This window comes from Nerophis lumbriciformis, linkage group LG29 (assembly GCF_033978685.3).
Source record: "Nerophis lumbriciformis linkage group LG29, RoL_Nlum_v2.1, whole genome shotgun sequence".
In the NCBI taxonomy this organism is placed as follows: domain Eukaryota; kingdom Metazoa; phylum Chordata; class Actinopteri; order Syngnathiformes; family Syngnathidae; genus Nerophis; species Nerophis lumbriciformis.
The window spans coordinates 28,126,498-28,148,884 of record NC_084576.2 but is presented as its reverse complement, the minus strand read 5'-3'; the positions used below and the strand labels follow the sequence as shown (position 1 = coordinate 28,148,884).

At 41.2% G+C, this 22,387-nt stretch overlaps 1 protein-coding gene across 1 annotated transcript; it reads left to right on the top strand.

Moving 5' to 3' along the window:
- Positions 1 to 1,657: 1,657 nt before the first annotated feature.
- LOC133572368 (ladderlectin-like) lies at positions 1,658 to 16,103 on the top strand. The gene is made up of 6 exons (XM_061925305.1): positions 1,658 to 1,720; positions 1,854 to 1,875; positions 1,973 to 2,058; positions 8,274 to 8,408; positions 15,498 to 15,612; positions 15,777 to 16,103. Exons 1-6 carry the CDS (start codon positions 1,658 to 1,660, stop codon positions 15,851 to 15,853), a joined length of 498 nt encoding a protein of 165 aa, XP_061781289.1. The 3' UTR covers positions 15,854 to 16,103.
- Positions 16,104 to 22,387: the final 6,284 nt, after the last annotated feature.

Sequence of the window (22,387 nt, the reverse complement as noted above, 5' to 3'; positions counted from 1 at the left end):
GGGGGAAATATTTTTTTTAATAAATATTATTATTATTTTTTTTTTATTTTTTAGACATATATCTCGTGCGCACAAGATACATGTTTAAAAAAAATAAAAATAAAGAAATTATGAAAAAAAACAACATTTCCCCGATGTCCCTTTAGGGGCTCCGTAAAAATGTGAAACAAAATGTACGACATATTGTACAAAACCCACAATATAAACAGCGTGCCTGCCCAATGACGTTATAACTGTAGAATGATGGAGGGCGAGTTCTTGGTTTCTTATGTGGGTTTATTGTTAGGCAGTTTCATTAACGTCCTCCCAGCGCGGCAACAACACACAACAACAGCAGTCACGTTTTCGTCTACCGTACAGCCGTTCATCTGCCGTAAACAGCAATGTTGTGACACTCTTAAACAGGACAATACTGCCATCTACTGTACATGCATATGTGACAATAACATCTACGGCTTTTAGAGAGTGCAGTGCACAACTGCGCACACAACAAGGAGACGAAGCAGAATGCATCATCAGAGAGGGTGTTCAGCATGGTTAGAAAAATAGTGACAGAGAATAGAGCAAGGACGGACAATTCAACCCTTAACTCAACAATGAGTAGATGAGTGTTATGTGTGTGTATATGTGTAAATACATGAACACTGAAATTCAAGTATTTCTCTTATTTATATATATATATATATATATATATATATATATATATATATATATATATATATATATATATATATATATATATATATATATATATATATATATGTATATGTATATATATATATATATATATATATATATACATATATATATATACATATATATATATATATATATAACAATAAATATATATATATATTTAGCTAGAATTCACTGAAAGTCAAGTATTTCATATATATATATATATATATATATATATATATATATATATATATATATATATATATATATATATATATACATATATATATATATATATATATATATATATATATATATATGAAGTACTTGACTTGAGTATTTCATATATATATATATATATATATATATATATATATATATATATATGAAATACTTGACTTGGTGAATTCTAGCTGTAAATATACTCCTCCCCTCTTAACCACGCTCCCAACCACGCCCCCCCCCCCAAAATCGGAGGTCTCAAGGTCGACATACAGTGACATGAACTTATTACATATGGCTCCTTTAAATTAAATAAATAAATTTTTAGGCCAGAATACAGGAGATTGTAATCTTGTGTAACCTGTAGAAATTATCCACAAATTGTTCTCCTGTCTTTGGTGATTGAGGGGAGCTGCCTTGTGACATAATAACCTGCCATTAAAATGTTATTTCTACTTCGGAGCATAATTGTCCCCCGCCCACAGAACAGGAAAAGCACCGGTAACATTGCACGCATTATTCGATGTAATTATTATTTACAGTAAGAGTGCTTATGGTTGTGGTCGATCGTATATAAAGGAGGCTCTTTGCTGCATCGTCTCATGCTCAGACGACAATCAGCGAAGGTAAGATTGCACATCTGACTTGTTTTGAATATATTAATTAATGTTGCACTGGAAATTGAATGTATTTTCCAAAATGTGCAACTTTTCATGAAATTGCGCAGGCTTTCAACACATTTTCTTTCACTGCACAGATGGCTTTTTCTCCTCGGTTGTTGTTGCTTCTGACTGCCGTCAGCGGACTGCTGACGGGGAGTGTAAGTAAATATTATTAATATTACTGATTCTTGTTTCCTCCATAAGAACTCATGCTTCAGTTCATCTTTTGAAAGAATACACACATGAACGATTAGCGTTTACATGTCAACAATGTTCTTTTCTTCTCCACAGTGGTCTTTTGACGAAGGGAATGGTTGGTTGCTCTTACTATTACGCTCTTATTTTACGTTTTGCATTTCAGAACCATTTAATAGCTGAATAAATGAATTGTTCCAATTTACATTTTGCAGATAATTGCTGTCCTGAAGGCTGGACTCAGTTGAACGACCGCTGTTTCATCTTCGACAAGCATGACTTTAACTTTGTAACTGCAGAGGTACGGGAACAACTTCACACTTTAAAAAATTATTATTATTATCATTTTTTTTTTTTTACAATCGAATCAAATTAAGGTGGGATTTTCTTTTAATCAAAAAACGATTAAATACATTGTTGGTCCCTTATGAATGATCATCAATATATAATATACACTGAACGAAAATATAAACGCAATGTCAGGTTCAAACACTTCTATTAAACAAGACAAGAAGCAAGGAATTAAACAGAGACAGAATTAAATGTGGCTCAATTGAGGAGAGACGTCCGGTCTCTACTCTTGTACAGTCTCACCACGCTCTGGCGAAAGGTTGTACGCCTCCTTTTTTTATTTGGACTTTCCCTGATTACATGGCAACAGTTGTTTCTAAGGGAGGGGGGTCGTAAACAGCCATCGCCTTTGATTAAAACAGTTCAAAGAAAAGGTCGTAAAACAGTTCAAAGAAGAGTCAGGTCCTGCTTCCTCTTCGCTTTGTAGATCTCAGGTCAAGACAATATCTTTCTGTTGATTACAATACTTCAAAGAAACAGAACACCTTCATGTTGCTTCCCATCCTTCACAGTGGAGTTTTACAAGTCTTCTTCTTGGTAGGTTCAAAGACAGCTCATTGAAACAAAACTTTTTGTGATAGCTTAGATACAATTATTCTGACATGCAACACTTTTGTTTTTGCTCCCAATTCTCATGAGTTGAACTCAAATATGTACATTCTTTTACTTTATACACAAAATACCTATTCCTCTCAAATATTGTTGACAAATCAAGTCTAAATCTGTGTTAGTGAGCATTTCTTCTTTGCCAAGATGATCCATCCACAGCATGATTATTGCACAGGTGTGCCTTAGGCTGCCCACAATATTCACATCAGCAAACCTCTCTCCCACACGCCACCCGCCCTGAACAATGAAAACCGAGATTCATCCGTGAAGAGAACACCTCTCCAATGTGCCAGACGCCATCGAATGTGAGCATTTGCCCACTCAAGTCAGTCACGATGACGAACTGCGGTCAGGGTCGAGACCCCGATGAGGACCACCCTGAGACGGTTTCCCACAGTTTTTGCAGAAATTATTTGGTAATGCAAACCAATTGTTGCAGCACCTGTCCGGGTGGCTGGTCCCAGACGGTCATGGAGGTGCACCTGCTAGATGTGGAGGTCCTGGGCTCATGTGGTTACATATGGTCTACGGTTGTGAGACCGGTTGGATGTACTGCCAAATTTTCTGAAACATCTTTGGAGATGGTAGAGAAATAAACATTCTGGTGGACATTCCTGCAGTCAGCATGCCAACTGCACGCTCCCTCAAAACGTGCGACATCTGTGGCTGTGTGATAAAACTGCACATTTCAGAGTGGCCTTTTATTGTGGGCAGCCTGAGGCGCACCTGTGCAATAATCATGTTGTTTAATCAGCATCTTGATATGCCACACCCCGTGAGGTGGGACGGATGATCTCGGCAAAGAAGAAATGCTCACTAACACAGATTTAGACAGATTTGTCAACAATATTTGAGAGGAATAGGTCTTTTGTGTATATAGTCAAAGTTTGACATCTTTGAGTTCAACTCATGAAAAACATAAGAAATTGTATAGATAGGCGTTTATATTTTTGTTCAGTGTATCATACGTAAAATATCAATCCAAATCGAATTTTTAGAGGTGTTATGGTACAGTAATGTTAGTATAGTATGTCTATAGCTGCATAAGCTAGTTACCGCCGTGATCAAGGCACCGCTAAAAGTACAAACCCCGTTTCCGTATGAGTTGGGAAATTGTGTTAGATGTAAATATAAACGGAATACAATAATTTGCAAATCATTTTCAACCCATATTCAGTTGAATATGCAACAAAGACAACATATTTGATGTTCAAAACTCATAAACTTTTTTTTTTTTTGCAAATAATCATTAACTTTAGAATTTCATGGCTGCAACACGTGCCAAAGTAGTTGGGAAAGGGCATGTTCACCACTGTGTTACATGGCCTTTCCTTTCAACAACACTAAGTAATCGTTTGGGAACTGAGGAGACACATTTTTTTAAGCTTCTCAGGTGGAATTCTTTCCCATTCTTGCTTGATGTACAGCTTAAGTTGTTCAACAGTCCGGGGGACTCCGTTGTGCTATTTTAGGCTTCATAATGCGCCACACATTTTCAATGGGAGACAGGTCTGGACTACAGGCAGGCCAGTCTAGTACCCGCACTCTTTTACTATGAAGCCACGTTGATGTAACACGTGGCTTGGCATCGTCTTGCTGAAATAAGCAGGGGCGTCCATGGTAACGTTGCTTGGATGGCAACATATGTTGCTCCAAAACCTGTATGTACCTTTCAGCATTAATGGCACCTTCACAGATGTGTAAGTTACCCATGTCTTGGGCACTAATACACCCCCATACCATCACATATGCTGGCTTTTCAACTTTGCGCCTAAAACAATCCGGTAGGTTCTTTTCCTCTTTGGTCCGGAGGATACGACGTCCACAGTTTCCAAAAACAATTTGAAATGTGGACTCCTCAGACCACAGAACACTTTTCCACTTTGTATCAGTCCATCTTAGATGAGCTCAGGCCCAGCGAAGCCGACGGCGTTTCTGGGTGTTGTTGATAAACGGTTTTCGACTTGCATAGGAGAGTTTTAACTTGCACTTACAGATGTAGTGACCAACTGTAGTTACTGACAGTGGGTTTTCTGAAGTGTTCCTGAGCCCATGTGGTGATATCCTTTACACACTGATGTCGCTTGTTGATGCAGTACAGCCTGAGGGATGGAAGGTCACGGGCTTAGCTGCTTACGTGCAGTGATTTCTCCAGATTCTCTGAACCCTTTGATGATATTACGGACCGTAGATGGTGAAATCCCTAAATTCCTTGCAATAACTGGTTGAGAAAGGTTTTTCTTAAACTGTTCAACAATTTGCTCACGCATTTGTTGACAAAGTGGTGACCCTCGCCCCATCCTTGTTTGTGAATGACTGAGCATTTCATGGAATCTACTTTTATACCCAATCATGGCACCCACCTGCTCCCAATTAGCCTGTTCACCTGTGGGATGTTCCAAATAAGTGTTTTGATGAGCATTCCTCAACTTTATCAGTATTTATTGCCACCTTTCCCAACTTCTTTGTCACGTGTTGCTGGCATCAAATTCTAAAGTTAATGATTATTTGCAAAAAAAAAAAATGTTTATCAGTTTGAACATCAAATATGTTGTCTTTGTAGCATATTCAACTGAATATGGTTTGAAAATGATTAGCAAATCATTGTATTCCGTTTGTATTTACATCTAACACAATTTCCCAACTCATATGGAAACGGGGTTTGTAGTTCCTCGGCATTAACTCTTATATCAACAATGTCACGATAGCTTGGTTAATATGGAAATGGGGTGTTGTTGGCGGTTTTTGGATGTTTTTTTTTAGAGGGCTATATGGGTGAAAGGAATGACTCCCATTCGCTACGTTGTTAGCCGTCGAGTACGAGGCGTATTTTTCAATTGAGAAGACACAAAAAAGAGAATAACACGTGTATTCTTGTCTCTAATAGAGATTGTGAATGATTGGCACAATGTTTTTAATTAAATAATGGGGGAATTTGTAGTCAATGCATTATTATTGCGTTATCTATGACAGCCCTAATACTGTACACACTTATAGCATGTAGTATATAAAATGTTGGTTTATGAATGTTTTTTAGAGGGCTCTATAGCGGAATATATATACCGTATTTTCCGGACTACAAGGCACACTTAAAATCATTTTTTCCCCCCTCAAAACTCGACAGTGCGCCTTATAACCCGGTGCGCCTAATGTAAGGAATACGTTTGGTTGAGCTCACCCACCTCGAAGCTATTTTATTTGGTACATGGTGTAATGACAAGTGTGACCAGTAGATGGCAGTCAAACATCAGAGATAAGTGTAGGCTGCACTATGATGGCAATATGACTCAAGTAAACAACACCAAGATTTTATATGTTCCATTGAAAATATAGAACACCGGGCGCTCAAAAATCTGTCAAAATGTTTTAGTACGACTTTGGTAAGCTATGAAGCTTGATGTGCTTCAACATAGGAGTATTATTATGGTGTGTATAAGGTGTCGGAGGCAGATATTGACATATATCCGAATTTAAATGTTGCTTCTTTTGATTTCATTGTCATATTACAAAACAGCTTGTGTTTTTCTTCCAAATGTGGTCTTTTGGTTGTCTGCAAAACTGTGTGCTTAACCTTGAAGTGAGGAATGTTAGAGAGAGCGATAATAAGTATTTGTTTTGGCTAGAGAGAGATGACTGCCTGCGACTTAGGAGGGGAGAGGGTTTTGGGGTCGAAAAGACAGACCATCTTAGCGGGGCGAGCCGAATGTTCTATGCTGTCTCTGTAATGTATATCTGCAAAGCTTTGCAAATATATTACAAAATACCTATTCTGTCTCTGGTGGTTTTTCAACTCAGCTTTAGGTGTCGTAAAAAGCTTGGGAGCGATTTGTGACTTGAATTCCCTGGGAGGAACAACTGGTCCAAAACGCAACAATTTGGGGGCTCGTCCGGGATTTGAACCCGGGACCTCTTGCAGCCCCTACATATCCACTTTTTCCTGAAATTAGTGGCCAATTTCCGGAAAAAGTGGATATGCATGTGAGTCATGTGGTTGTTTGTCAATGTAGCCTTCCAGCGAGCCTTTAGCGGTTACAGGAGACCACAAAGTCTGCCTCCGTTGTGTATTATTCAAGAATGTCTGTTGTGCACGTGAGAGGTTGTTATCTACTGGGGGAGGGCAGTTGGTTATGTCAACAAAATGGTTTGGCGTGTAAAGTGAGGAGTTTGGCGTTGACTCATGTATTATCTGCTGTCTACTTAGGTTAGGCATTTTAAGGAGGTTTTCCGCTGGGAGGCTGTCATTTTGAGGCGTAGGCACCAGAGGTGATTTACACTCAGGAGACAGCGTTAGTTTTGGAGGAGGATTCAATGTTAGAGGGGCTGTCAATGTAAGAGGGGCTGTCAATGTTAGAGGGGCTTTGTGAGCACCGCCCTCTCTTGGCACCGGAGAAGGGGGTGGACCAGAGAGCTTAGTTTCTGTTTCGACCACCAGGGCTCCTCCTGTGACTGTCAAAAGTGGGTATAAAGACGCTTCCGGCTTTACGTCATAGGGCGGTGGCTTAGTCAAAGTCTGGGTGGGTCGTTTGAATAGTCTCGCGCATGCGCGACATGCTCGAGTCATGTCCTTATCTAATTCGCCTCGTTCCCCCCCTCCGACAAAGGTAAGACATATTATCTGGCGTTCTGTTTCGCAGTATTATGCAAAAGCAACTTTTCTTACCTTCTGGTACCTGCTGATCTGTATTTGGGATCTGCATGAATCCTGAAAAATTATGAACGCGTCCGCCTTTGTAGTCCGTGCTGACACCGTAGTCGATAAGCTTCTTATTTTTCTCTATCTTCTTATGTTATGTGACATTCATCCTCCGCTGTTGCCATTTCTAATATAAAGTAGTGTAAAGTTCTTACTTATATCTGTCAGTAAACTCGCCATGAAAGCGCTAAAACATACCGGTGTAGTGACTTTACATTATTCACCCAAGGAACTTTTAGTTATTACAGAGTTCCGGTCGGACGGTTTTTCACGGAGATGCTGCTCCGTTATTGATTGAAGTAAAGTCTGAATGTCATTAAAACAGTTAGCGCCATCTTTTGACACCTCTTCCACTCCCGTCCTTGCACGCTACACCGCTACAACAAAGAGAAGACGCTGTCGAAGGTGAGCCATGTATATAAGACCCGCCCACAAAACGGCGCATCCGGAAAAGACTGTCAGAAAGTGACTTGAAGATGATGTGTAAAACATCATCTATGCAACATTTTGACCAAAGAACCACCACTACATGTTATGTAGACCACAAGGAAGTATATTACATTTAGAAAATAATAATAATAATATGACTCCTTCAAAGTGCCCTATAATCCAGTGTGCCTTATATATGAAAAAATATATTTTTTAAATAGGCCATTCATCGGCAGTGCGCCTTATGGTCTGAAAAATACAGTACCCCCCATTACCTACATTGTTACTAGCAGTTTTTTTTACTATTTAGAATGCACAGAAAAGGATAAAAGAGTGTTGTTTGTTCACATAAGGATTAAGGATGATGAGTAAAATTTAAAAAAATCACTTCCTCTTTACGACATGTTCAAATGTTATTTTTTTCTTGCTTGCAGACAATATGCATCATTCTCGGTGGGAACCTGGTGTCCATTCACAGCAAACTGGAAAATACCCTTGTGAGACAACTGATTTTCAGAAGCACTGGCGCAAATGGCCTAACCTGGATTGGATTCACTGACACAGTCATGGTAAGATGTACAAACCCCGTTTCCATATGAGTTGGGAAATTGTGTTAGATGTAAATATAAACGGAATACAATGATTTGCAAATCCTTTTCAACCCATATTAAATTGAACGCACTACAAAGACAACATATTTGATGTTCAAACTCATTAACTTTTTTTTTTTTTTTTGCAAAGAATAATTAACTTAGAATTTCATGGCTGCAACACGTGCCAAAGTAGTTGGGAAAGGGCATGTTCACCTCTATGTTACATGGCCTTTCCTTTTAACAACACTCAGTAAAGGTTTGGGAACTGAGGAGACACATTTTTTAAGCTTCTCAGGTGGAATAATTTCCCATTCTTGCTTGATGTACAGCTTAATTTGTTCAACAGTCTGTTGTGGTATTTTAGGCTTCATAATGCACCACACATTTTCAATGGGAGACAGGTCTGGACTACAGGCGGGCCAGTCTAGTACCCGCACTCTTTTACTATGAAGCCACGTTGATGTAACACGTGGCTTGGCATCGTCTTGCTGAAATAAGCAGGGGCGTCCATGATAACGTTGCTTGGATGGCAACATATGTTGCTCCAAAACCTGTATGTACCTTTCAGCATTAATGGTGCCTTCACAGATGTGTAAGTTACCCATGTCTTGGGCACTAATACACCCCCATACCATCACAGATGCTGGCTTTTCCACTTTGCGCCTATAACAATCCGGATGGTTCTTTTCCTCTTTCCGACGTCCACAGTTTCCAAAAACAATTTGAAATGTGGACTCATCAGACCACAGAACACTTTTCCACTTTGCATCAGTCCATCTTAGATGATCTCAGGCCCAGCGAAGCCGACGGCGTTTCTGGGTGTTGTTGATAAACGGTTTTCGCCTTGCATAGGAGAGTTTTAACTTGCACTTACAAATGTAGCGACCAACTGTAGTTACTGACAGTGGGTTTCTGAAGTGTTCCAGAGCCCATGTGGTGATATCCTTTACACACTGATGTCGCTTGTTGATGCAGTACAGCCTGAGGGATCGAAGGTCACGGGCTTAGCTGCTTACGTGCAGTGATTTCTCCAGATTCTCTGAACCCTTTGATGATATTATGGACCGTAGATGGTGAAATCCCTAAATTCCTTGCAATAACTGGTTGAGAAAGGTTTTTCTTAAACTGTTCAACAATTTGCTCACGCATTTGTTGACAAACTGGTGACCCCCCCCCCCCCATCCTTGTTTGTGAATGACTGAGCATTTCATGGAATCTACTTTTATACCCAATCATGGCACCCACCTGTTCCCAATTTTCCTGTTCACCTGTGGGATGTTCCAAATAAGTGTTTGATGAGCATTCCTCAACTTTATCAGTATTTATTGCCACCTTTCCCAACTTCTTTGTCACGTGTTGCTGGCATCAAATTCTAAAGTTAATGATTATTTGCAACGAAAAAAATGTTTATGAGTTTGAACATCAAAAATGTTGTCTTGGTAGCATATTCAACTGAATATGGGTTGAAAATGATTTGCAAATCATTGTATTCCGTTTATATTTACATCTAACACAATTTCCCAACTCATATGGAAACGGGGTTTGTAATTACCGATAAAAAAAAGTGCTTGAGAAGTCTTGAAATATCGTACTGACCGCCATAAAAGACGGTACTTTATCCCGAGAAAACATTCCGACAAAGAAGTGGCATCTTTTATTTGCCGTCTATAAATTATACAACGCACACAGCAGGTGGCGCCAAACAACTTCTCTTCAAGCCCGTCACTGGCACATAACTGGCAGAGATAAGTGATAGATAGTGAGGTCAATTATATCGTATACAATTTTCTTACATGATTGGAGCTACCATGTGTTTGTATTTGATCGCAAAATCCTTTAGAGCATGGGTGTCAAACTCTGGCCCGCGGGCCAAATTTGGCCCACCATGTAATTTCACTGGGCCCTTGAGGCGATATCAAATTAACACTAGAGCTGGCCCGCCGATTATATACAGCGCTAATTCTCATACTTGCCAACCCTCCCGGGAGACTCCCAAATTTCAGTGCCCCTCCCGAAAATCGTCACGTCCGCTTTTCATCCAGTCCAACGTGTGCTGGCCCAGTCACATAATATGTGAATGCCATGCATACTTGATCAACAGCAATACAGGTTACACTGAGTGTGGCCGTATAAACAACTTTAACACTGTTAGAAATATGCGCCACACTGTGAACCCACACCAAGCAAGAATGACAAACATTTTGGGAGAACATCCGCACCGTAACACAACATAAACACAACAGAACAAATACCCAGAATCCTTTGCAGCACTAACTCTTCCGGGACGCTACAAGGTGTGTGTGGGGGGATGGAGGGGGGGTTTGGTGGTAGCGTTCTGTTGTGTTTATGTTGTGTTACGGTGCGGATGTTCTCCCGAAATGTGTTGGTCATTCTTGTTTGGTGTGGATTCTGTCAGGACTTGGACTATGGCGTGGTTTTGTTCTCCCGTGGTGCAAATGATCATTTGGACCAGACATGGCGTGAAGGTGAAGACATGATTTATTTAAACACTATAACTACAAAAAGAACAAACTAAAGGCGCGCACAAGGCGGAAGTACAAACTTGACAAATGAAACCAATACTTGCACGTGGGCAAAAAAAACTAAGGACATGAACAAAAGTCGCTAACTGTGGCATGAATCGAAAAAACTTACTTGGACAGGGCATGAAGTACGCAGAGGTAAACATAGTGTGACAGGGGTATGAATCCGGATGTCGCCAGAACGACAAACTGAAAACAATGAACTTAAATACTAGTGACATGATTAGTGAAAACAGGTGCGTGACTCAAAACTTGAAACAGGTGCGTGACGTGACAGGTGAAAACTAATGGGTTGCTATGGTGACAAACAAGAGTGCACAATGAGTCCAAACGTGGAACAGGTGAAACTAATGGGTAACTATGGAAACAAGACAATAACTAAACAAAACAAAACATGACATGACTAAAACAAAACATGATTACACAGACATGACAGATTCACAGTGTGGCGTATATTTCTAACTGTGTTAAAGTTGTTTATACGGCCACCCTCAGTGTAACGTGTTTCGCTGTTGATCAAGTGTGCGTTGCATTCACGTGTGTGTGCGTACAGAAGCCGCACATATCTTGTGACTGGGCCGGCACGTTGTTAGAATGGATGAAAAGCGGACGTGACGACAGCTTGTAGAGGACGTTAAAGGCAGTGCCTTTTAAGGCACGTCCCCAAGACTGTGGTCCGGGTGGACTACGAGATATAATGACTAATGAACACCTTCGTTAGATAATGAAGGTTGCCTCAGCTCAAAGCCTGAGCCCCGACATTAATGAACTAGCATCCAAGAAAAGATGGCAGGTATCTGGCTTGGGCACATCAGATTAGATCAGTGTGTTGCAAACTGAGCAGTTTAAAGTCCTGAATGGTTGGTTTATTCATTGTTATTTCATTTTCAAATTTATTAGCCTGTGGAAAAAGTTAATGTTGATATTTACCTCAGAAGGCTGCAAATAGGAAAGAGGCATTACATTTTTATTCAAATTGTATTTGATATGCCATTGATATTTTTTAATTATTATTATTATTATTTGAAACTCGATTTTGCATGTCACAATAAAGTTGTATAAGCCTTGCTTGTTCAATATTCAATGCAAAACTTGTTTGGGTCCCTATTAAAAGGTTAATTTGTTCAGTTTTAAATTTTGGCCCACTCTGTATTTGAGTTTGACACCCCTGCTTTAGAGGATTATTCTACTAAAGTCAAAAGTGCACATGTCCTTCACAAGCGCTCCAGAGAGTGGTGGCGTTGGTCCCCAGGACATTGGGGAACTTAAAGGACAGCAGCAGTTGGATAGATAATAGAAACATTAGCAACATCTGGTAGGAAGCCCCACAGATAGGAGTAGAAGATAGGGCTCGGCGGTCACCCTACTCAAACCGATCACAGGAAATAGGCTGACTGGCCAAGCAACAAACTGGGTGTTGTCCGGACTGGCCGGCCCCAAGGCTAGAACAACAAAGAGTAATTGTCTTGGTGTAAAAGGTATTTTAGGACAGTGGTCCGAGAAGACAGAAGAAGAGTAATCCGGCCCATACTCTTTCTCCTGGAGCTGCAGCTCCAGTCGGAGACTCGCTGAAACAAATAAAGCTTCTTGTTCGACCATTCCTCGTTGGCGCCTCCTTGGCTCATCACCCATCACCCGACCATACTTTCAAGCTCAGAGAATCATTTGAACAAAAGTTCTTGAAGAGTAAGCACACAACAGAATAGGAGTTATGTTGCTCATTTGAAGAAAATAGCGTTATCAAAAAATTGATGGGGAAGCATAGAATTTACGAATTTCCAATTTAAAAAGTTCTTGAACAGGATAACAAAATAAATAAAGAGAAAAGTTTGCATATTGAAGCAAATTTCTCTACAAGAAACAATACATAATAACTTGCTCCAGCCTCAACAAACGTCCATATTTTATTAAAAGATTGTACTCTTTACAAGAATCAGCACCTCCAAGTCCGAGTCCATGGTGCGAGCCCGGAAAAGGGTGGAGTGCCATCTCCGGGTTGGGGAGGAGACCTGTCCCCATGTGGAGGAGTTCAAGTACCTTGGAGTCTTGTTCACGAGTGAGGGAAGAGTAGGTCGTGAGATCGACAGGCGGATCTGTGCGGCGCCTTTGATCCGTCGTGGTGAAGAAGGAGCTGAGCTGGAAGGCGAAGCTCTCAATTTACCGGTCGATCTACATTCCCATCCTCACCCATGGTCATGAGCTTTGGGTTATGACAAGATCACGGGTACAAGCGGCCGAAATGAGTTTCCTCCGCCGGGTGGAGGGGCTCTCCCTTAGAGATAGGGTGAGAATCTATGTCATTCAGGGAGGAGCTCAAAGTAAAGCCGCTGCTCCTCCACATCGAGAGGAGCCAGATGAGGTGGTTCGGGCATCTGGTCAGGATGCCACCCAAACGCCTCCCTAGGGAGGTGTTTAGTCACGTCCAACCGGTAGGGGAAGACCCAGGACATGTTGGGAAGACTATGTCTCCCGGATGGCCTGGGAACGCCTTGGGATCTCCCCGCAGGAGCTTTACGAAGTGGCTGTGGAGAGGCAAGTCTGGGCTTCTCTGCTTAGGCGGCTGCACCGCGACCCCACCTCGGATAACCGGAAGAAGATGGATGGATGAATGGATTGTACACTTTTAAAGAATACAAGCGCGATGGAATATACATCCATCCCTCCGTCTTATTCCGCTTATCCGACTGATGGAATACTGTATTTCAAACAAACATAACAATGGGGTGACGGATCAACTATTTGTTAACGTCAAAACAACAACTAGCTGGATAATCCTCCTCGTTTTCAGCCGCCCTGCTGACCCGCACACACAACGTCACTATCGGTGCACTCACAGTTTGAAATTGCAAAAATTATTGATTATAAGATCAAATCCAATTTACCTTGTGTTCTTCTTGGTGTTCAGCCGAAGAAATACCCAGCACAGCTTGCCCATTGCTTTCTTCGGACTCATTTTGAGCTAGTAAAACTTGTTCACAATTGTCTCAAAGCGCTTTACACTGGCAAACTCATACTTTCAAGCTTGGCGGTTGTGAGATACGTTTAAACCAGTGCGGGTGGCTTTGGTTGCAGGGTGGGTGAAATGTCTTGCCAAAGGACACAACCCCAGTGACTAGGATGGCTGATGCTGGACGGCTGCGCTACGCCGCTCCGAATTCTGTAAAAAGGCTAAAAAACACTTTAAAGGCACACAATGTAGCAAATTAGATTAATAGCTAAAGGCAGTACAGCTCTGCTGACGGAGCAATTGGTTGATGAAACTTTCGTACGCTTTCATCCCAGACGACTTAGAATTACAGAAACCGCAAAAGGGAATGTCCCGACGCAGACTGAAAGATAAGTCAATCAATCACTTTGCCGACAATCACTTTTTCATCAAATTCAACAATTTAAAATTCCCCTGCCTGTTTGTTTTCCCCGCCTGCTGGTGGTGCTCCATGGAGCTCTGGGCTAAGTGACCATTTCCCCCTGGGAACGGTCGGTCTGGGCCCTTGCAATGGCGAGGAACTGAGGATGGTTGACTATCGATCTTGGTCCCGGGATGTCAAGCAATACTTGCCAACCCTCCCGACTCCCGAATTTCAGTGCCCCTCCCGAAAATCTCCCGGGGCAACCATTCTCCCGAATCTCTCCCGGTTTTCACCCGGACAAAAATATTAAGGGCGTCCCGTGATGGCACCGCCTTTAGTGTCCTCTACAACCTGTCGACGCGTCCGCTTTTTCACCATACAAACAGCGTGCCGGCCAAGTCACATGTTGTATGCGGCTTCTGCATACACACGAAAGTGACTGCAAGACATACTTGATCAACAGCCAAACAACTTTAAGACTGTTACAAATATGCGGCACACTGTGAACCCACACCAAACAAGAATGACAAACACATTTCGGGAGAACATCCGCACCGTAACACAACATAAACACAACAGAACAAATACCCAGAATCCCTTGCATCCCTAACTCTTCCGGGCTACAATATACACCCCCGCTACCCCCAACCCCGCCCACCCACACCTGAACGGCCCCTCTCCGCCCTCCATCTCCTGAATTCGAAGGTCTCAAGGTTGGCAAGTATGATGTCAAGATGCGACCGACACGAGACGACCAGGACTGTCCGAAGTGCCAATACTAACAGAGCTAGTAGTTTTGTTGGACCAGGTCCTGACAGTTCGCCAATTGTGTAAAAACTTTGAAGTGGTGTATAACACCACTTCACACACAAGGATTGGACAAAATTAGATTTATATTGCTCTGAGAATTGTTACGTTGAGAAGGGGTGGGATTTAATAAGCTCTGCTTCTTCCTACTCCTTCTCGGACAAGTTGAAATGAAAACTGTCAACCTTAGTTCGTGCACAATTGTAATGTGGTATGCATGTCCGATATAAAATGAACTGAACATCATCCGCTGATCATTACTTCACTCCAGTGGTGAAATTATTCAATAAACACAATAACTGCTAAGATTGGTGGATCGGCTGTACAGCATACTCAGGATTGTGGTCAATAAATGTGTCTTCCAGGAGGATTCCTTTATTTGGACCGATGGCTCAATTGTGGATTTCACCAACTGGGGAACCAACCGTCCTAACAACAACAATGGAAACCAGAACTGTGCAGTAATCAACTTGAGAGGAGGTATCAGTACACCTTCTATACCTTGTCACTCATACGAGAAAAGTCCATTCAACGTTTCTTTTACCCTGCAATAATCATCACATAAATTCATACACTCTACCTGTAAAGAATTTAGCGTTGGTATACTACACCTACACTTACATATTTCTTGTATTTTCTTGCAGAGGATACCTGGAACGATGTCCGATGCATTGGGAGGAGACCCTTTGTTTGTGCCAGAGATGTGAAACATTCCCATTAAATCTTCCTGAGCAGTTTTTTCCCCCACAGTTTGCGTTAGACCGCTAAGAAAATAACTTTACGCCATTGCCACCTGTGTGCATTATTCACATCATATTTTTCATTTGCTTGTGTAAACCTGCTCAAATAAAGTGCTTCTGTGTTAGACCACAGTTTCTTTCTTCCATTTTGTCAGAATAATTGTATATAAGTTATCACAATTCATTACCATGAGTTGATTAACGTGGACTTAAACAAGTTGAAAAACTTATTCGGCTGTTACCATTTAGTGGTCAATTATACGGAATATGTACTGTACTGTGCAATCTACTAATAAAAGCTTCAATCAATCAATCAAAGAAACTAAATTTTGCGTTTCAATGAGTTCCCGGCGAGCAGACAATTGCTGTCCTTGATCTTACCAAGCAAAAGGCTTGTAAAACTCCACTGTGTAGGATGGGAAGTGACATGAAGGTGTCGGTTTCTTTGATGTATTGTAATCCACAGGAAGATTTTGTCTTGACCCGAGACCTACAAAGCGGAGAGGAAGCAGGACTTTGAACTGTTTTGTAACCAAAGGTGACGGCTGTTTACGACCCCCCTTCCTTTAAAAACAGCTGTTGCCATGTAATCAGGGAAAGTTCATATAAAAGAGGAGGCGTACAATCTTTCGTCAGAGCGTGGTGGGAGACTGTGCAAAGAGTACAGCCTAGATGTTTCTCCTCAATTGAGCTAAATTGAATTCTGTCTCTGTTTAATTCCTTGCTTCTTTGTCTGTTTAATAGATGTCATCAGTGTTTGAACCTGACACATTTGAATTGAAGTTGTCATGTCTGTGTGATCATGTTTTGTTTTAGTCATGTTCGGTTTTGTCCCGGCGAGCAGACAATTGCTGTCCTTGATCTTACCAAGCAAAAGGCTTGTAAAACGCCACTGTGTAGGATGGGAAGTGACATGAAGGTGCCGGTTTCTTTGATGCATTGTAATCCACAGGAAGATTTTGTCTTGACCCGAGACCTACAAAGCGGAGAGGAAGCAGGACTTTGAACTGTTTTGTAACCAAAGGTGACGGCTGTTTACGACCCCCCCTTCCTTTAAAAACAGCTGTTGCCATGTAATCAGGGAAAGTCCATATAAAAGAGGAGGCGTACAATCTTTCGTCAGAGCGTGGTGGGAGACTGTACAAAGAGTACAGCCTAGATCATACTTGCCAACCTTGAGACCTCCGATTTCGGGAGGTGGGGGTTGGGGGCGGGGGCGTGGTCGGGGGTGGGGCGGGGGCGTGGTTGGGGGCGTGGTTAAGATATATATATATATATATATATATATAAGAAATACTTGACTTTCAGTGAATTCTAGCTATATATATATATATATATATATATATATATATATATATATATATATATATATATATATATATATATATATATATATATATAAAATAAATACTTGAATTTCAGTGTTCATTTACAAACTAAAACTCACAAACACTTTAGAGTTAGGCTCCACCATCAGAATGTGTACTTAAACTTATAAAGATCACATGGATATTATTCAGTGAGTTGATTCACCAAAACTAACCTGTTATACAGGAGGAAAAAGCACACAGGACGTTTCAATTGTTCACAGACTGGTCGCGCTCATCAGAATGACAAGACACTTCCGGTGTGCAGGTGATAGCATTCAATTGGGAAGAAACGCCCTACTGCCCCCTACTGACCAATGTGAATACTGATAAATGTGTAATGACAGCTCCAAAAACGAATTCAAACCACAAAATAAAATAATGTGACACATTATGGGTGGGTCACATATGCATGTACAGTATATGGCAGTATTGTCCTGTTTAAAAGTGTCACAACATTGCTGTTTACGGCAGATGAACTGCTTTACGGTAGACACTGTTGTTGTGTGTTGTCAACACGTCACTCAGGTCCGCCTGAATTTCGGGAGTTTTTCGGGAGGAAATTTGTCCCGGGAGGTTTTCGGGAGAGGCGCTGAATTTCGGGAGTCTCCCGGAAAATCCGGGAGGGTTGGCAAGTATGGCCTAGATGTTTCTCCTCAATTGAGCTAAATTGAATTCTGTCTCTGTTTAATTCCTTGCTTCTTTGTCTGTTTAATAGATGTCATCAGTGTCTGAACCTGACACATTTGAATTGAAGTTGTCATGTCTGTGTGATCATGTTTTGTTTTAGTCATGTTCGGTTTTGTTTTGGGACTTTTTGTGCACTTTTGTTTGTTTTGTCACAATAGCAACCATTAGTTTTCACCTGTCACGTCACGCACCTGTTTCACGTTTTGAGTCACGCACCTGTTTTCACTAATCATGTCTGTAGTATTTAAGTTCATTGTTTTCAGTTTGCCTTTCTGGCAACATCTGCATTTATACCCTACACACTCTTCATCCTCTTAGATCATGCTTCATGTCCCATGCCAAAGTAAGTTTTTGTTCCATGTTTATAGTCTTTTTGGTTCCATAGTTTGTTCTCCGCCATTGTGCGCGCCTTTTGTTTACTTCCTTTTGTTTTAGTAATTATAAAATAAATTATGTACTTACATTCCCGTCTCGCCCGAGCCAACTTTCCGTTGCCTTCCGGAAAAGCAAACACCCAGGACCAAGTCTTGACAGAAGTTAAGGAAAAAAAGTCATTCCTCACGATTTAAGATTGAGTATACATGCTGTACTATCTTGGAATAGGAATGTAGTCTTCTAATAAGGTTACACAAAATAAAGGTGTATTTTCACATAGACTGCTATGGTTTTATTTTGAACAATTTGATACTATGATAAATTAATATGGACAATGTATGGAAATACATACAAAGATAACTCCCTAACTGTACCTTTTACCACATTTGTCTTTTACAAACGTCACCGTGGGTGGTAATGCAGCGGAACATGCACCATTATTAAAAGCTTGTTTAGGTGAGGTATCTAAGGAGTGTGGCGCATGGGAACTTCAAAGCCGTCGTACGTCACGCTTAGGTGGCTGCTTGGAAGGCACTCGCGTCTGAACAAACAATATAACACACCTTTCTCCAGGTTCAAATATGCCGTCTACAAAACCCAAAACCAGGGAAGTTGTCACGTTGTGTAAATGGTAAATAAAAACCGAATTTGCAAATAATTTTCAACTTATATTCAATTGAATAGACTGCAAAGACAAGATATTTAAAGGGGAACATTATCACCAGACCTATGTAAGAGTCAATATACAGGTAAAAGCCAGTAAATTAGAATATTTTGAAAAACTTGATTTATTTCAGTAATTGCATTCAAAAGGTGTAACTTGTACATTATATTTATTCATTGCACACAGACTGATGCATTCAAATGTTTATTTCATTTCATTTTGATGATTTGAAGTGGCAACAAATGAAAATCCAAAATTCCGTGTGTCACAAAATTAGAATATTACTTAAGGCTAATACAAAAAAGGGATTTTTAGAAATGTTGGCCAACTGAAAAGTATGAAAATGAAAAATATGAGCATGTACAATACTCAATACTTGGTTGGAGCTCCTTTTGCCTCAATTACTGCGTTAATGCGGCGTGGCATGGAGTCGATGAGTTTCTGGCACTGCTCAGGTGTTATGAGAGCCCAGGTTGCTCTGATAGTGGCCTTCAACTCTTCTGCGTTTTTGGGTCTGGCATTCTGCATCTTCCTTTTCACAATACCCCACAGATTTTCTATGGGGCTAAGGTCAGGGGAGTTGGCGGGCCAATTTAGAACAGAAATACCATGGTCCGTAAACCAGGCACGGGTAGATTTTGCGCTGTGTGCAGGCGCCAAGTCCTGTTGGAACTTGAAATCTCCATCTCCATAGAGCAGGTCAGCAGCAGGAAGCATGAAGTGCTCTAAAACTTGCTGGTAGACGGCTGCGTTGACCCTGGATCTCAGGAAACAGAGTGGACCGACACCAGCAGATGACATGGCACCCCAAACCATCACCCAACCATGCAAATTTTGCATTTCCTTTGGAAATCGAGGTCCCAGAGTCTGGAGGAAGACGGGAGAGGCACAGGATCCACGTTGCCTGAAGTCTAGTGTAAAGTTTCCACTATCAGTGATGGTTTGGGGTGCCATGTCATCTGCTGGTGTCGGTCCACTCTGTTTCCTGAGATCCAGGGTCAACGCAGCCGTCTACCAGCAAGTTTTAGAGCACTTCATGCTTCCTTCTGCTGACCTGCTCTATGGAGATGGAGATTTCAAGTTCCAACAGGACTTGGCGCCTGCACACAGCGCAAAATCTACCCGTGCCTGGTTTACGGACCATGGTATTTCTGTTCTAAATTGGCCCGCCAACTCCCCTGACCTTAGCCCCATAGACAATCTGTGGGGTATTGTGAAAAGGAAGATGCAGAATGCCAGACCCAAAAACGCAGAAGAGTTGAAGGCCACTATCAGAGCAACCTGGGCTCTCATAACACCTGAGCAGTGCCAGAAACTCATCGACTCCATGCCACGCCGCATTAACGCAGTAATTGAGGCAAAAGGAGCTCCAACCAAGTATTGAGTATTGTACATGCTCATATTTTTCATTTTCATACTTTTCAGTTGGCCAACATTTCTAAAAATCCCTTTTTTGTATTAGCCTTAAGTAATATTCTAATTTTGTGACACACGGAATTTTGGATTTTCATTTGTTGCCACTTCAAATCATCAAAATTAAATGAAATAAACATTTGAATGCATCAGTCTGTGTGCAATGAATAAATATAATGTACAAGTTACACCTTTTGAATGCAATTACTGAAATAAATCAAGTTTTTCAAAATATTCTAATTTACTGGCTTTTACCTGTATACCTTGATGTTGCAGAAAAAAGACCATATATTTTTTTAACCGATTTCCGAACTCTAAATGGGTGAATTTTGGCGAATTAAACGCCTTTCTATTATTCGCCCTCGTCACATCGGGAAGCAATCCGCCCTTTTCTCAAACACATTATAAACACCGAGTCAAATCAGCTCTGTTATTTTCCGTTTTTTCGACTGTTTTCCGTACCTTGGAGACATCATGCCTCGTCGGTGTGTTGTCGGAGGGTGTAACAACACGAACAGGGACGGATTCAAGTTGCACCAGTGGCCCAAAGATGCGAAAGTGGCAAGAAATTGGACGTTTGTTCCGCACACTTTACCGACGAAAGCTATGCTACGACAGAGATGGCAAGAATGTGTGGATATCCTGCGACACTCAAAGCAGATGCATTTCCAACGATAAAGTCAAAGAAATCTGGCGCCATTGAATCTGCCGGAGTGTGTGAGCAATTCAGGGACAAAGGACCTCGGTAGCACGGCAAGCAATGGCGGCAGTTTGTTCCCGCAGACGAGCGAGCTAAACCCCCTGGATGTCTTGGCTCACACCGTCCCTTATGCCACCGAAGATGATCAAGAGAAGAATATCGACCCTAGCTTCCCTGGCCTGCTGACATCCATACTTGCCAACCCTCCCGGATTTTCCGGGAGACTCCCGAAATTCAGCGCCTCTCCCGAAAACTTCCCGGGACAAATTTTCTCCCGAAAATCTCCCGAAATTCAGGCGGAGCTGGAGGCCACGCCCCCTCCAGCTCCATGCGGACCTGAGTGACGTGTTGACAGCCTGTTCACATGTCCGCTTTCTCACAATATAAACAGCTAATGATCAAAGGCGAGTTCTTGGTTTCTTATGTGGGTTTATTGTTAGGCAGTTTCATTAACGTCCTCCCAGCGCGGTGACAACACACAACAACAGCAGTCAAGTTTTCGTGTACTGTAAAGCAGTTCGTCTGCCGTAAACAGCAATGTTGTGACACTTTTAAACAGGACAATACTGCCATCTACTGTACATGCATATGTGACCCACCTATAATGTGTCACATTTTTGTGTTGATTTATTTATTTTATTTTGTGGTTTGAATTCGTTTTTTGAGCTGTCATTACACATTTATCAGTATTCACATTGGTCAGTAGGGGACAGTAGGGCGTTTCTTCCCAATTGAATGCTATCACCTGCGGACCGGAAGTGTCTTGTCATTCTGATGAGCGCGACCAGTCTGTGAACAATTGAAACGTCCTGTGTGCTTTTTCCTCCTGTATAACAGGTTAGTTTTGGTGAATCAACTCACTGAATAATATCCATGTGATCTTTATAAGTTTAAGTACACATTCTGATGGTGGAGCCTCACTCTAAAGTGTTTGTGAGTTGTAGTTTGTGTTTGTGAATGAATCCAGTGCACAGTTGCAGTAATCAATACAAAAAGGCGACGTGAGTGCGCAATGTTTATATAGGAACTTCTGATCCTAATTCAGACTCCCAAATTAGAGCTCCCGTTTTCTTATTGATTTTATAATGTATATTTGTATAATGTGTGTGTTCTGAGATAGTGACAGAGAATAGAACAAGGATGGACAATTCAACCCTTAACTCAACAATGAGTAGATGAGTGTTATGTGTGTGTGCATATGTGTAAATAAATAAACACTGAAATTCAAGTATTTCTTTTATTTATATATATATAGCTACAATTCACTAAAAGTCAAGTATTTCTTATATATATATATATATATATA